Below are 16,949 nucleotides of genomic sequence, written 5' to 3'. Positions count from 1 at the left end.
TGTGTGACCGTGTGGCCGATTTTGCCCACTTTTTTGAGCGTCGTGTGAATCATGGTGTCTTGTTGTTTGCGTTTTTCGTTACCATGACATAAGAAGTTGACTTCATGTGACAGTCTTGAACTGTGACGAAACAGGGCGTAATGAAACAGAAAAAAAACTGCTAGGGGTGATTCCAGCATGCAGTGACAAATACAAATGAGGCGGCACCCGAAAGCTGAGTATCGTTTCATCATGGTGGCACCCGTGCGGTTATTCGAGATGTTCATAGTCTGTCGCGCCGCCTAGCGGAATTCGGGAGCGCCCTCGCATGGTTGATTAATAAACAGACGCTCCCAATGCTGCCTTTTTCAGCGGTGCTTGCCGCAGTGTTATCGCGTCAGCAAAAAACGAACAGAAACCACTTTCTATGTTTCATGCATCAGTGAATATACCGGACCGTTTGTGACACGATAAATATGATTCATTCTTTCGAGACGCAAAGTTTTCTTAAAAATACGTGGCGATGCGCACTTCTGTTTATGGCCCACAGTGTACACATATGAGCTTCGGAAGAGTTTCTGCAGCCATTTTAGATAGTTAATCGTAACGTTTGATCATTTCGGCTAAAACTCGCCTTGTTTCGTGTCCGTATAGCAGTCTTCAGTCCTTTTGTAGTGCATGAATCCCATAGCATTTGGTGTGCGCGGAATGTAGCGCAGGCTCGCGATTTGTACTTCCAAACCTTGGCCTACGCTGGACCGCTTGTTTTTTATTACGTTTTTTGATAGATGGCAGTGCACTGCAAGCGATTCCTCTTTTGCCGGGTATTGGAGCAAAATGGTCTCCACACCCCTAGATAAACGTGGTGAGTGAAGCCGCGTGGGTGCTGTGCATGGTGAGTGACGTGTTGTTGGTGCTATCGAAGTCGCTTGGCGGAGAGAATTCCTCGTATTACTTTCAGCACTTATGTTCAAACAAACCGGCTTGAAGTCGAAAATTTTGCGCTGGATGGAGTTGGTTGTCAACGCGCTGAGAGTGACCGCGACGATGAACGATCAGCTGCTGACTCACGAGCAGATAGTTGCACTTCACGTCCCGTCGTGCGTTATAGTTCTTTCCCGCTCGTAAGTCACTTTGACTGTATTTATTGTATATTATCCTTCTGCGAGCTCAAAAAAAGCATAATTTTTCTTGTGCACTGAATGTATCACAATTACAGTGTATATTACAAAGCGTCGCATGCAGCCAACACGCTCGAGCTCGACCAGCGAAGCAAAATGATTAGAGCAATGAAATATGCATTTACAACTACAGTCTACGCTAACTTCTCCTGCATTTCAAGGGTGCCGTTTGAACGACGTTTTTTACATCAAACTTTCGCAATTTTGACGTTCCAAAAATTGCGCGCATCTATTCGTTTCGCTACCCATGTTTCAATTATGCTGATAAAAACTGCAACATCCAAGTGCAGGGAATTGCGCACGGTTAGAGTCTGATCATGGCTGTGACACAAGTGATACTTAATGGAAAATTAAATGCTTGTGTTCCGTTGAAGAAGCAGCTACATCATGCATACAGTGCAAATAATGATGGCATAATATGTTTGCAAACCATCGCTACGTTAAGCATTTGTTCCTGTGCAGCCGCGACGGTGCCCGTTCGTCGGTGGCCTACCACTGTAGCGAATCCGCCTGACAGGCTCGGCACAAAAGATCTCTAAGTGCCGTTAGGTCATACATAAATTCTGGTTCGCGCAGTTTTCTGCAGCACGCACAGTAATACGGAAAGCATCGTCAATACAAGGTCGATCATCTGACACCACCACCCTTTGAACTGCGGCGAGAAATGAAGTAGCCAACATTCAGCAGTTCCTATTGGTTGGTAAAGTACTTTGGTTTAATGTACATTCACTTGACAATCAAGAGTTCATCCGGTTGAAGTGGCACGGGGAGCACGTCCGTGCGTCCTATCTTTTCCTATGTGAGTTGACTGGTTGATGCTTCTGCCATAGCCATCTTGGATTGCACGTCGTGCCACCTATAGGCCGTGAGCATTGCGAATAGATTTGAATGCACAAATCCAAGGGGGAAGGAGGCTCTCACTCTAGAGTCAGCATATGAAATATATCGCATCAGCAGACCGACTCAAAACAAAAACGATATCTCTGTCACCTTCAAGTGATTTCATAAGAACGCGAAGGGAACCCTGTGTGGTTATATTATTTCCCAATTAGCTTGTTGCAAGCGTTTAATGCGGTGACATTCAAATATAGGCCGAATTGTTCTCAGCAAGCGTTCAACATACCCAGGGTCTTTCGTCGGGCTTAGAGATGAGAGATAGGCTTCGAGATTACTTACCTAACATACTTCGAGATTGCTGCAAGACTGCAACTCGAGAACTTCTCATGATTGGCTCCATACGATTTAGGACTCATAATATAGCCATCCGCAGCGTGGCACTTTGTTGAGCTGCCTTCACCGTCATGATAGGCGCCGAGCCTGCAATCGAATTCGAGAACGTGAATGACTCTGCACGCATTTTCTTTTAAGAGTGGCAATTAGCACCTCGCAAGGCATTATTTTGTTTTGTAGTATAAATTTTGGCAGTGAAAGTGAACGAAGGAGTAGTTTCTTTTGCCAGTATATGGTTCTGCCTTTCTCAGTGAATTCACATGAGACAGGTAGGTTTTTGTTCGCAGTTGTACTCGGCGCACATCTTTAGAAAACGGGTCCACCAGGTGAACAAATAAGTGGGTATGGTAGGGTTAACCACCTAAAAACTGAATTTGCAATTTTGTAACCAAAAAAACCCACGGTACTCTAAGGAACAAACCTGTGGAAGCCTATCGTCCAACGGCCGCTGAAACGTCGCGCCCTCTGGCGTAAGCAGTATGCGCACGTAGAACTTCTTTTTCCTCAAATTGCTCTTTTTAATCAGTTTTTAATATTAACTGTACCTTTTTCAAAAAGTGTTGAATCGATTTCGATGAAACAGTATGCGTTAGCAATAAGTTGGAAGCATTTTGAGCTAAATTAAATTGGTGATTTCATAAAAAGTCGAGCTGTGAAAAATTCATAACTGTACATTCTCTCTGTGGCTCTGTGCTTTCATAAAATTTATTTTTAAAAGAAATTCAAGAAAATGTAGTAGCTTTAAATTCAGATGCAACCTTCCAGTTTCTACAATAACATGGCTGAATATCATTAAAATCGTTTTGGTAGTTGTGAAGAAAACGTACCTAGAAAAAGTGAACCCTCATCAAAATTGTGATGTGTACTCTAAGGCAACATCGGCGATCGGGTGGCTACGGAAGTTCGCAAACCGTAAAGCGGGTTTAAGAAGAGATGTGCTAATAATGGTATATAAACTTTATGTGCGGCCCATCATAGAATTCCGATGTGTATTATTTTCTGGCAGCGCAGCTTATAAAACGAGACCCCTAATACTGCTGGAAAGAGAAGCGTTGCGTTTGTGTCTGGGTCTACCAAAATTTGTTTCAAATAACGTGTTGTATATGGAAGCTCGCCTACCTTCTCTGTTAAATAGGTTTAAAATTCTTACTGTGCAAGCATCCTTAAATATATACAGTTCACACCAAAGACTCCCATTTTACGCTTTCATTCAAGAACTGGCTTTATTTTTCGAAACCCATTGGTCGCGACTACACACCCCGCAAATAGTATTTGCACAAGCACTACTACAGCAACTGAATGTAAAATTTAAACATATTGGTCCAATAAACAAACTAAAGTAAATGCTTAGCATACAGTTTGATATATTTTCTCATAACGCGAAACAATTCGCACATAGGTATTTAAATAACCAGTTAGCAGATTATCTAGCTCACCTAGAGATAAGCAATATCATTGCGACTGATGCATCTGTGTCAAAAGAAAAGGCTGGGGTTGGCATCTTCTCTCCTTCTTCCGACTGGTCCTTTTCGATTCGACTCCCAGATTATACCCCTGTATTCATTGCAGAATTATTGGCCATTGTTCTTGCCCTACGCAAATTGCCCTCAAGCGAATCATTAGCAGTTATCATTAGAGGTTTGTTATCAGTTTGTAATGCACTTTCTGCGGCAGTAAATGCAGAGCTGATGAATACGTTTTGGCATTTAGTACCGAAAAACATAAAAAAACTGCATTTGCTATGGGTACCGGTCCCCCGCGGATTATATTTGAACGAAATGGCGGACTCTTTAGCAGCAGTATCCCTGGGTGGGCCCACCATCCCAGTTTTGCCAGATACGGCTTACGGGACAGCGCTGAGGTTCCGAAATGCTTGCCTGCAATGGGAAAAAGGTAATTTCGATGAATTCAAAGATTTCGAGCATTTGAGCTATTGCTGGAATAAACAGTGGTGTGTATCTCGCCAGTTAGAGGTCACTTATACCAGATTGCGCTGTGCAGTTTCACAGCTAAATTATTACCTTAACAAAGCTCGACTCAAGGCGTCAACGCTATGCATTTGGTGCAATGAAATTGAAACAATCGAACATTAATTTTTATTCTGCCATTGTTATTCTTATCAGAGAAAAAGATTTTTAGTAGCCCCATTAGAAAAGCTAGGAATACAAGTAAATCTACCAGTAATTCTATCACTTGGCGGAACTTCATATGGTTACTGCCACAGGGATGTATGCTCCACTGTGTTTGATTACATCAACACAACTAAAAGATTACCGTGCTAGTGAACCCCAACCTTTTCAGATCTTTAGTTTATGATTCGTAGTTATATCTATCAAAAACAAGAGATGGTTTGACCGCTTGCTCAGCAAACATTTTTGTTTTTTGGTAGTATTATTTTTCAACTACTTTTTCAGATTGGCTTCATTTTCATTTTAGTTTCATTTAAGTATACTGCCGCCCGGTTCTTGGCCCATCCTTTCTGAGGGTGAGCGCCATCCATAAGAGGTCATCATCATCATCATCATCATTGGGAGTGGGCCGTAGGAAGGATAGGCCACCTAGGCATAAAAAAGGATGTCACTTGATACCTAGTGGTATTCCTTTCTGATCACGTTAAATTTAATGGAAATACTTGCAGCTATTGCGAACATATTACACTAAAGCTGACACGTGCTATTTACCCTACCGTACCCCCTTAACAATTTGAGTTTCTGGTACACGTACAATGTCTTCTTTCTGCAAATGATTTTAGATACAGATGTACCAGTTGGGCGCTGGTATTGCCGGAGGATTTACTTGAGTGACAGATATGCCTTCTCTACCTAAAGAAAAAAAGGCTGTATATTTTGCGCAGTTATTAATTGAAACCGCAAGCAATAATAAAGGTGACGAAAATGTTTCCCGAAGTGGAGAATGATGATGATAGAAATGGAGAACTGGCAATACATGTAACGAATGCGAGAGAGAGAAATCAAAGAAAATATTTATTGAATTAAGATAGTGAGTGAAGATGAGGGGGTTTCTTACTCAAGGAACCCTCTGTCATGCACAGTCCGCCGGGCTCGAGTGATGACTTGACGCAGCTAGACGAGGTCCAGCTGGGAGGTCGCAGCCACCCGCGCTTCACTGAGGAGGTCTTCGTCCGCCTCTGATGCTGCTGCCTGTAGCCTTGGGACGCTTACTTTGCCCTGCAGTAGGAGGTGCGCCAGAGTGTCAGCCACATTGCAGTGGGGACAGATGTAGCTGTGCAACGTTGGCCTCATATGGGGCGATAGTACGCCGTGGGCGAACGTGTTGCTTTGAAAGCGCCTGTAGTTAGTTCCTTCATCTCTTGTGGGTTTTGGATGTGGTGGAAGATGTGACCTGCCTTCGACCAGATAATGTTGCAGTAATGCATGATACGTTTGTAGTACGGGTTTTCTTGTCTCTGCTTCTGTTGAGTGGGAGGTGCCTCGGACCTCGTTAGGGAATGGCTGGTTGACGCATTCGCAGGCAGCGGTGTGTGCCGCTTCATTTCTCTGGAGACCTTCGTGACCCATAATTCACACGATACTTGAGTACGAAGGATGATTGTCCATGCGCTTTAGTAGCCCAATCGACACCGTGGAGACCCCGCCTTTCAGGTAGGTTCATGCCGCTGTTTGGGAGTCGGTAAAGACCACGATTGGACCCTCACTCGTCTTTGTGGCGAGTGCTATAGCTGCCTTTTCAGCTGTTTCCGCACGTTTGGCAAGGAGAGTCCCCAATGCCAGTACCGCGCCCTTGTAATCAGTGACAGTAATCGCGAAGGTGTTACATCCCAGATATTTGGTTGCATCCGCGTATTGCGCCTGCGGGTCATCGCCATGGTTTTCCTGGATAATGTTAACCCTGACGAGCCGCCTTATTCGGTGATATTGAGAATACATATTCCGAGAAATCTGCTGAATTTCAAGGCATTCTCGGAGCTGTGACGGTATTTTGCCATTGCGTTCCTCTTTGGACTCTAGGGTGGTCTTATACCCTGTGCGTAGAAGGACGGCTTGCCCTGTGGGTGTCAGCTTGAGTCTTTCGACCTGGTTGATGAGGTGTGCTTCACTGAGTTCTTCCCACGTATTGTAAACTCTCATGCGAAGCAATCGGTCAATGGAGGTGGCTGGCGGCAGTCCTAGGGCAAGCTTTGTAGCCTTTTGTGTCAGCAGATTATGTACTCTTTGTTCAATTGCACAAATGCTGATGGCAGACGAGAAATATGCTAACTCAGGTTCATGAATTTTTTAAGCAGAAAATGACACGCTGAAGAACATAAAATAGTCAGTAACGACACGTATCTTCGCCTCACCTGATCACATCCGTCGTGATTGTTGTATGAGAACAGCGGAAAAGGAGATCAATAGCCACTCGAGGCTATTCTTCGAGGAAACATTGCTCCTAATGCAAGGACGTTTATTAGGACAAGTCCGGCGCCACTGGCATCAGTGAGAACCTTCGTCGGAGCGGCAGCATCAAATTGGTAGGCGGTATCAGCCAAACTTAGAAGGCGGTACAAAAGATGTACACATGTGAGAAACCGACCACAGATAGGCGTCACTTAAAACTGATTTATTAGAAAGGATGAAATGAAATATAAAAAAATGTTGCACTGACGCAGCGAGAATATACCACGCCTGCTACGGCACCACTTCACCACGATATGTCATCATTGATGGGACATCTAAATCTTTCACCTTGATAAGTGATAATGAGCACTACCACAAAATTTAAAAGCTACTTGACGCAACCAACCAAATGTTCTTAAAAATGATTATAAAAAATCCCCCCCAAAAAAGCACTCCTGGGATGCTTGACGAATTGACTTTTGTCTTTTGCAATGATGGCATTAGAACGAAGACAGTACCATTGGGATCTCGCCAGGAATGTTTCCTTCTGATATGCCACGTGCACCTTGTACCTTTTCGCCTGATCAATTGCAAGCGTAACTGTGAATGTATCTTAAGTCATCGCCTTACTACATTACGCTGCCAAAAAACACCTGAAAATACCCTACAAGTAGGGCAGTTACCCTACTGTTGGCAACCCTGTACCAATGATGGCTTGATCATGGTTGTTCGAAGGTAGGGACACTGTGGCCGTCAGTGGGCCTGTTACGTCACTGGCCCTTCATAGTTGTTGACTTGTCGGGTAGAGTCGGCCTTGGAGGAGGGATCCTTCTCGTCTGCAAGTAAACCGACCATATGACAGGGCTTTGGTGCCGTGTTCTGCCGACTGCGCGCGTGGTTTAAGAATTGTTGGGGGCGCCCGTAACGTGATGGAACCACAACTTCCATTTGATATCACAAGGCAGTGACGAATAAGATGTGTGCCTGTTACACGGTTGCGAATAAAGTAACTAGGAGTACAAGCTACGCATGCTGCATGCTGAGAGCGACCGTCATAGTTGCGTGTTTTCCGTAAAATAACCGTGAAGGGAACACGATATCTTCCTAGGTTAAGAGTCGAAAATTTCTGCATTGCTATGGCTCACGTTAGCTCCACAATTCATTAGGCTATTCGTGTAATGTGCGAAATCTAGAAGTTCTCTACACGTTTCGTTGTGGGCTGCGCCATTATATGGTTAAAATTTCCTTCGTGAATCCTGACAACGTAGTCGTGAAAAAGTATGTCCACGTGGCAAAATAATTGCCAGTATTATGACGTGGCAGCGCCCTGTGGAAGACCACGTTTATTTCTGCAAATCGAAGGAAGGAGTGAAACGCAGAGAACGCCGCAACAGTCTGCGATGAGGTTACAAACGCTTGTATATGTGCAATAGCTTTTCGGATAAAAATAACGTGTTGAAAATACTTCATGCACTTACAAATGTCCAAGTTCGTGAACTGTAGAGTGCTGACCAGTGTACCATCCAGCCGTATCTTTTACCACTGCGACACTGTAGTCGTTGCACATACCCTCCAGAGGTGCAATTCCTAATTGGATAGCAGGCGGTGTGAATATGAACTTTATGATTTTGTAGGAGAAAGGACAAGGAGGCATTTTGAATGGTCATTGAAAAAAAGTAATTCATACTTAAACATTCGTAGTGCAAACTAAGGGGACAAAAAAGAGAAGCCAAACGAGCGCAGTCTCTTAAGTTCGCGTCTGCTGTTTGTTTTTGCTCCTAATATTTCTGTGAGAAACTATACCAACTAGGCCACCATGCAACCTTTTGCAAGAAAAGGGTATGGCGAGCAACATCCGGAATAGTTGCACTTGTGGCAGAAATGGCATTAGCTAAGCACGAGATCACAAAAGTAGACACAATCATTTCTAGTTTTTGTGAAACAGCAGTTTAAAGTCGGTGTGGGTTCCATAGGTTATTTAAAATTTTCGCTGAAATAACAAGCACTGAAGATTTCAAAAAGTCCAAAAGTTGAATAAGCTATACATTCAAAGCGTCATGTAGCAAAAATAAGGTGAGCGCTGACAAAATTTTGATATAACCAATCACACATCGGGCTCCTTCCAGCAGCAGTTAGTAATCTGTAATTCATCAAATATTCCCATACACGTGTCCTCAAAATATTCTGCTTCTCCGGTACAATTATAAATGAAGAAACTTGACGAAGGACTACTTGGTCATACTTTACAAAAAAGAACTGAAGACACCGATGAAGGACACCTTGAACTCCTGTCTTCAATTTTTTTTGAAATTGCGCACAAAACGTTCACCAAAATGCAATTAGGTTAGATACATAGCAACGACGCCAGTACAAGTTGCGTTGTCAACAAGCTACTATACAAGCTACATACTAGATGATGGCAGACAGCTGTTTTTGGTCATTATATAGGCGTCCTGGAGGGTCACATGTCTAAATTTATCTGTTCTTTTTTGAGCACGTGCGGCGCCATCATTAAAAATATTACACTTCGCCTTTGCGCCAAGGAGCAGCCTAACGGTTTTGGTACATTGAAGCCCAATTGGGGCAGCACTTCTGCAAAGAGAACGTAGAACCTGAATAATCATAATCAGGAAGACAAACACAGCTGAGAATATTAATCGGCTGAAAAAAGAGTGACGTGTAAATAGCCATTGTCACCACCTACTATGTCGCACATGGCAACGCATTTTGTATAAACATAGCATTACTACACGGTTGGGAAAAAAAATGCGCTCGAGAAGCACGCCTTTTACAAAGAAAGCAGTTATAGGATCAGAACATGGGTAACGTGGGGCTCCGTAGTTTTCCGCCGCCACCGCCGGTGTACGTAACCAGTATCGCAAGAAGTAAAAAAAAACTCAATAAATGAAAAACACTAAGAACACAATGGGATTCAAATCCATTTCCGCTGCGTGCCAGCCCGGTATTTTACCGCTGAGCCAAGCGGTTACCTGGAACTCGGTTCTAAACTGGCTTCAGGCAAGCTTGATGTCGGGAAAGGAATCGCGTTAATACGAGTAACTAAGTGTTTGAGAACATCAACGGAACAACCAGTCATCAAACAGTGTGAACTGCGTGATGAGTAGGTCGTGCAATGCTCCAACGCATCAGATGCTGATTGTTATGCTGATGACCTCAGATGAATGGCGCTCACCCACAGAGGGGGATATGCCAAAAACCGGGCGGCAGGATACTTAAATTAAACTAAAATGAAATTAAAACCAATCTGAAAAATTAGTTTAGAGACAATACTACCAATAAACCAACATGTTTGCTGAGCACGCAGTCAAACCCTCTCTTGTTTTTGACAGAAGTCACTACGAATTATAAACTAAAGATCTGAAAAGGTTAGGATTCACTAGCACGGTAATATTTTAGTTGCATATATGTAATCCAACACAGTGGACCATATATTCCTGTGGCAGTGACTGAATGAACTGCCGTGAAGTAATAAAGGTACTGTTAGATTTACTTGTATTCCTGATTGATTTGTGGGGTTTAACGTCCCAAAACCACCATATGATTATGAGAGACGCCGTAGTGGAGGGCTCCGGAAATTTTGACCACCTGGGGTTCTTTAACGTGCACCCAAATCTGAGCACACGGGCCTCGACATTTCCGCCTCCATCGGAAATGCAGCCGCCGCAGCCGGGATTCGAACCCGCGACCTGCGGGTCAGCAGCCGAGTTCCTTAGCCACTAGACCACCGCGGCGGGGCTTAGTTGTATTCCTAGCTTTTGTAATGGGGCTACTAAAAATCTTTTTCTGTAGTAAGAGTTACGACGACAAAATAAAAAGAAATGTTCAATATTTTCAATTTTGTTGCAAAAAATGCAAAGCGGTGACGATTTGAGTCGAGCTTTGTTAAAGTAATAATTTAGTAGTGGAACTGTACTGCGCAATCTGGTATAAGTGACCTCTAACTGGCGAGATACACACCACTGTTTATTCCAGCAATACCTTAAATGCTCGAAATCGTTAAATTTATCAAAATTACCTATTCTCCATTGCAGACAAGCATTTCAGAATATTAGCGCAGTCACGTAAGCAGTATTGGCGAAACTGGGATGGTAAAACAACGCATCCGAAAACTTGTTCTCGTTCTTGTTCTTGTTCGTCTTCACCTATTGCCCATGGCGCGTACCCACTGTGAAGGATTGGCCAAGAATTGAGTGATTTTATAAAATAATGTACAGTTTTAAAATAATGGAGGTTATGTGATGGAAATTTAAGGATGACCTAGAAAATTGTGGTGCTTGATCGATTATTGCTACTTGTCATTCTTCACATCTTTTCATGGCTCTTGCCCAATGCAGAGGATTGGCTAAGTGTTGGGTGAATTATTTTTTTAGTGTTTTTTCCCACTACTTCTCGTATAGGCTAGGAATGGTTAATACAACAAACTTATTTACGGAATTTTATTGTTGAATATTTAAAAGTATGAAGAATTGAGTTCAATATTTTTTTAGTCTGTCTGATATATTTCTCCATGGCGTAGTGAAATCGCCCCATCGCAGTGGTCTAGTGGCTAAGGTACTTGGCTGCTGACCCACAGGTCGCGAGATCGAATCCCCGCTGCAACGGCTGCATTTCCGATGGAGGCGGAAATGTTGTAGGCCCGTGTGCACAGACTTGAATGCATGTTAAAGAACCCCAAGTGGTCGAAATTGGCGGAACCCTTCACTAAGGCGTCTCTGATAATTATATGGTGTTTTTGGGACGTAAAACCCCACATATCAATCAATTATGACGTAGTGAACACCCCTGTGAATGTAGCCCAGATTTGAGGCGCCAAGTGATAGAACAACTGATTCAGATATTTCCAGACCCAAGTATCGAAAAGGTGGGGCTGTGAATCTTCTCCTCAATGATGTGTACCTGCGACAGAATAGGAAGTAATGGCTGATTTTTTCCTTCTCCTTACACAAGAGACAGCGCGTGTGGTTTATGCAGGTAAAATTTGAGGGAGGTAACCCGGCAACGATGTTTGGTTATAGCCATTTTCTTATTCTCGATCGCGATAACTCACTGCTCCAGGAAAATAATGGGTACTTGTATTCAGTAGAAGCAGTCAAGAAAATGTCTTATAAGTATTTTTTTGATCTTAGCGTGCGGAATCTCGCAATTGTAATGTATACTGTCAGTAGGAAAAGCGGAATGATTGGCACCAAAATCATCGCCTTTGCTAAATATTCAGCACTTTCGTTTAAAAATGAACTGTTTTGTCTAAATTCAGTGCCCACAAGAAAGGGGCGTGGAAACTAGTATTCTGAGAAGCTTTAGTACAGGCATTTTACCAGCTGCGGAGGAAGAACACACAGATAATAAGTCAGTGATAATTGCTACTACTGTAATTGAACTTGTTAACATTCAGAGAGCTAATAATATGGCCGTAAATTCACCCATAAACTAGGATAAAATCAGGCAGTCATAAAAAAAGGGCCACTCAAGTTCAGGGCAGAATGCTCTTATGCCAGCTTTACCCTCAGCTTGCGGGGCATGCATTAAAATAACCACATTATTGGGCATAATAATTAGATGGTCTTGTAACCATCGATTTCAAATTTCGTGAGGTGAAAGTTCGGTATATCCCACGCACCTGGGAATCGACTTTATGCGAAGCAGGCCGAGGGAAGGTGACTGTGTCGCAATTTTTCTTATTAAGCAACACGTCATAAATAGACGCACGCACAGACATACGTTGAAGCGTTGCAAACGTTTCTATAATCAGTTGTTTGAACTTGCGCAAGCATGCGAACTCGAACATGCGTATTAGCCACACCAGTCTGATTTGAAGTGCTGATCTCGCAAAGATGCTGGCCCTGAACACTGCTAGACAACTTAGAAGTGTGGCAGCTTGGGCTAGTTGGTATGACATGACGATAGTTCTATAGCGCGAGAACAAAATGACGACACAGAGACAAGCTCACAGAGACAGGCTCGTGTCTTTTGTGTCTTTCTTGTCTCTGTGTTATCGTTTTGTTCTCGCGCTATAACTATCGACTGCTAGCTAAATCAAATTCAGCGCATGCCACCTAACCTCATGTGACGTTAACCCGGCGTGACGGCTGTACCAAAGAATCACATGTGTGATGGTTTGATGGTTTATAAAATTCTGTAGCCAGAACCACAACCACTATGGACATTTCACGAAGATCAGTGTCTCATTGAAAGGTATGTCTGAGACTTGGCGTTGTTCTGTGGTAGAATGCTTGATTTCCACGCTGAATGCTTGAGTTTGATTCGTGCTGAGATCCCAAAAGTTAATGTTTGCATTCGTGGGGGTCAATGCACCACATGTAAGGTTTTTCTTAATACTGACATTTATTCTAAGCTTTAGTTGTATTGACGCTAACGATGTTGGGTGTTCCTTAACCTTCACGCGTTCAAATTTCCAACCTGTGTTCTCGTTGTTCCTGGTTAGATACTAAGTGTCAATCACTTGTGGCACATACCCACGCACCAGCGGCACATACCTGCCTGCGGGTATGGGACACGGTCTGGCGGTAAGTGTCTGACGACGTACGCGTTGGGATTGTGACAATTTTTATGCATTGACCAGCCCGTCCTATTCGTCAAACTATCTTAACCTCCCAAGTTAATTTGGCTCACGCCAAGTTAAGGAGGTGATCACGAGAGCACCCAAACGTAAACGGCTACATAATTAGATGGGCTCAAAATCACCGTAATCTGCTAAGAAATGCTTCACGTTAATAATTTTCGCACAGTTCAGAAAAATATGGTGGTAGGAAATGTCTATGAATTTAGGTTGCATCGTCAAAAGACAAACATGAAGAACTTGTATATTTAGGGAGTCTAGCAATGTTTGTGCAAACATGATTGCTGGTTTGCAGAATCTAGGCCAGTGCTCGGAGAAAATGAAATTGGGTAAAGAGTCGACCTATTAACTGTGGCGCGTATCCACTTCAGGCGTCATTCTTCATCGTCTTCAGCCTCTGCATAAGAAATTGCACATAATTTCTAGCAAGTGTAGCGCGAGCATCGCGAATATTGGGCTACTACAGAAAAAAGTCACAGCATGTGAAAAGGCGAGGCAATGAATGCGATAGCAACAAATTCAAAGGTCACGTGCAAAATGCAAAGCAGATCGATATGCTCCCCGTGTTTCTCACGCACAAATGACGCACGAAACGTACTCACAGGTACGGATGCATGCAAATAAGCATCTCATTTGTTACTTATCCTTGTTTGAAAAGCGCGTGATTTTTGCAAGTGGAGACTGCAATGATTGCAGTGACCTTTGCGTGCCCAATAACTACTGCAGAATTATTCCAGGTAAAGCCCGAGGCCAGCCCAGACGTACGACCCTCCCCTCCTCGACACCGCCAGATAAAGCCGGGCAAGGAACGCGTAGGGTTAGAGCGAGCGCCGCGGCATGATGTGGCAACGCGCGTTCATTCCGCAAACTTGCTGGTAATACTGAAAACATTATTCCCTCTGAGATGCTCGTGAGCAGTGGTAAATGGTAGGTATAAATAGCTTGCCGTTTGGATGATGAAGGACGTGCACCAGGGAAAGTTGAACGCAGAGGTCCAACGTTCGGTTCTGCGCCCTGGAATGCTTTTGCTGATTTTTTCTTTCTTGTATTTTGATATATATAGATGCGTATGCATATACGGTGAGTGACAGTGACGCCAATGTCAACGCCGACGTCGACGCCCATGCCAAAATACAGCCGTGAGTGTCCATATAATTGCTATCGCAATAAAATTATGATTATTTATGCCATACTGAGTACGCAGCGAGTGCCCTTGTAGCAGCTACGTAAAGGGTGTTTAGAAAATGCTCAAAAAAGCCACTGTTACAGTTTTCACTGTAACTGTGCTGCGCATTCAGGATGCCTGGTGTTTTTTTTAGTTGTTCGTTTATCACCACGCTATTTTATATAAAAATGTTTCATAAAGAGTAGACCTCCTCTCAATCAAATGGCGGTTGCATGCCTGATGTTTTTTTAGTTGTTCGTTTATCACCACGCTATTTTATATAAAAATGTTTTATAAAGAGTAGACTTCCCTCAATCAAAGGCGGTTGCGTTAGCTTACTCATAGTTAAATGCCTGGGTTTAACAGCTTTTACCAGCCTCCTAATTCATTGGAGAGGGCTAAATTATGGAGAAATGAAGTTATGAGGATTTCATATCATCGTCTAAATCAGCGTGGGAATGGTAAAATATGTGGCACTCATGCGATTGAAGTCGTATTCACTAAGCGGCGGTGTCAAACTCCTTATTTAAGTTTTTTTTGCACAAGGCTGGTCAGGTTTCTTCCCCTATTTGTTGGATTTGCGGAGTCCCTGAGACAACAGAACATAATCTAATTTCGTGTAAAACATACGCCACTTTGCTCAAAATTACATTAGGTGACGTCTTCCGTCTTCTAACTTTGGAGTTAGACGCACCAAATGTAGTTTTTGGAGGGCTTTGTCTATAGCAGACAGTGACGGAAAAGTTGCCGATACGTTGCAGGAGTTTTTAAACGTTGAAAAATATTCAGACTGTAGAACGAACTATTACTTTTAAATTACTTGCTTTCTTGTTGCTCCACTTATTTTTATTTGATGATCAAATTGTCTGCTTCATTTTTTATATCCGTGATGTCTATTTGTCAGTCCCCAATAATTAGTTTTTATTGATCCCTGTCATCACTTTAAAAACGTAAGCTTGAAGTATTTCGTCAGAACTACCTATCATGGCTTGTACACCAGCGTGAGTGTGTGCGACAGATTACCGGCTCTTTTTTGTTGTTCATAATATCCAATTTCTTAGAACTAGCACAACTTACCATTCTGCATAATGAAAAATAAACCCAAGATATTCTATTTCGTTTGGAGCAGAATTACAAAGTGCCGGGCCGATTTCTAGACACGTGATCACAATATGAGCTACGATAAAGTCGTGAAGTGAGCAATATAATGTCTCCTTGGTTCACTTTGGTTTCTTGTTTGCTTGCGCTATGAAGCCCTCTCTGTTCTTTTAGATATTGTCTATTTAATTTTTTCTGCCATTCATTCGTGACCTATTATGCAGTCCGCTAGATTTATTCTAGTTTTACTTCGTATTGGTCTCGTTTGCTTTTAACCTTTTGTTTTTTACCTAAATTGTAAGTCGGCACAATAGGCAGTGGCTCATCCAGTTCACTGGACGCATTTGTGCATATGGCTTCTTGCGATTCTTCTTCACCTTCAGTGGCGGTTGTTTGTATCTCTTCCCTTGCTACCAGTCTTATTCTTGTGACTTTCTTCATTGATAATTTAATGCTTCTTGTTATTCTGTCTTATAAGCCTCCCCACTAAGGTGCTCGTTCGGTGACATGCTTCTCCCTAATTTATTTTTGATTTTCAAGACAGAATCCTGTATTCTTTTTAGTATGCAATGAGTGTTCCTGTTGGACTTCTTGAACTTCGTTGCATTATTACTGTAAATGGTCCAACGTAAGCCCCCTCCCCCCCTCACTGGAAATCTTTTGGGTGCATGTAAGACAGCTTCTGTTTTACAGTTATCTTGAAACTCTACAGCTGTTGTTTCACACACGAATACTGCTATGTATTGTTTCATGGATATTTTAACTGTAATATTTATAAAAATTAGACCCACCAATTACACACCCAACACATTAAATACTTGTAGCACTTTGCCTCTGTCTGTACCACGAGAGACTCCTTGCTTGATCACTTTGACCACACATAGGGGGCGCGCTAGACGCTCTTGAACTGCCTTTTTCCCAGCTGTTGTCCTTTCTGTGTAATTAAGTTAGAAGAATGGCAATGTCTATTCTAATATGTTCAGACCGACGTGCGGTTGTGCAGGAAATAACTCGAGTTTTGGCAAATACATTTGTTTCATCTTTGCTATTCATCGTTTTCAAGCAATATATCTGCCTCGTTTTTAGATGCAAAGCGGCTCTTTGACTGACGTGTGTAACGCTGTACGTAAGTGCGTCCATACGAACACGCCGCAACGTGTTCTCCTCGCCACAGGTGTTGGATCGGTGCCAAGTAGGCCACGCCGCAAGTGCGCGTTAATGTCACGCTGCCTTCGCACGATTTGCGCGCAGGTGTGCGATCACGTCACTATCTCGCTCACCCGCAGCACGCTCGCCGCTGTGCCCGTAGCAGCCGGCTCCTCTGCCCGCTCGCAAGACAC

General features: G+C 43.1%; 1 protein-coding gene across 5 annotated transcripts in view; it reads right to left on the bottom strand.

Annotated features, from left to right (window-relative positions):
* Positions 1 to 16,949, bottom strand: part of LOC119170217 (venom metalloproteinase BumaMPs1) — a 336,963-nt gene that overhangs the window by 57,050 nt on the left and 262,964 nt on the right. For 2 of the 5 annotated variants that reach the window (XM_075888613.1, XM_037421312.2), the window contains 2 exons: positions 8,227 to 8,335; positions 2,337 to 2,477 (listed from right to left, as the gene is read on the bottom strand). In XM_075888613.1, coding sequence (XP_075744728.1) covers positions 2,337 to 2,477; positions 8,227 to 8,335 — 250 coding nt within the window. Of the gene's footprint in view, positions 1 to 1,926; positions 2,017 to 2,336; positions 2,478 to 8,226; positions 8,336 to 16,949 lie in introns of those variants that run through there. The other 3 variants (XM_075888614.1, XR_012894142.1, XR_012894141.1) reach the window with 3 other exon arrangements.

Source organism: Rhipicephalus microplus, chromosome 3 (genome assembly GCF_043290135.1).
Source record: "Rhipicephalus microplus isolate Deutch F79 chromosome 3, USDA_Rmic, whole genome shotgun sequence".
Lineage (NCBI taxonomy): Eukaryota > Metazoa > Arthropoda > Arachnida > Ixodida > Ixodidae > Rhipicephalus > Rhipicephalus microplus.
Note: the sequence above shows the minus strand (reverse complement) of the source record. Positions and strands in the feature narration are given on the sequence as shown.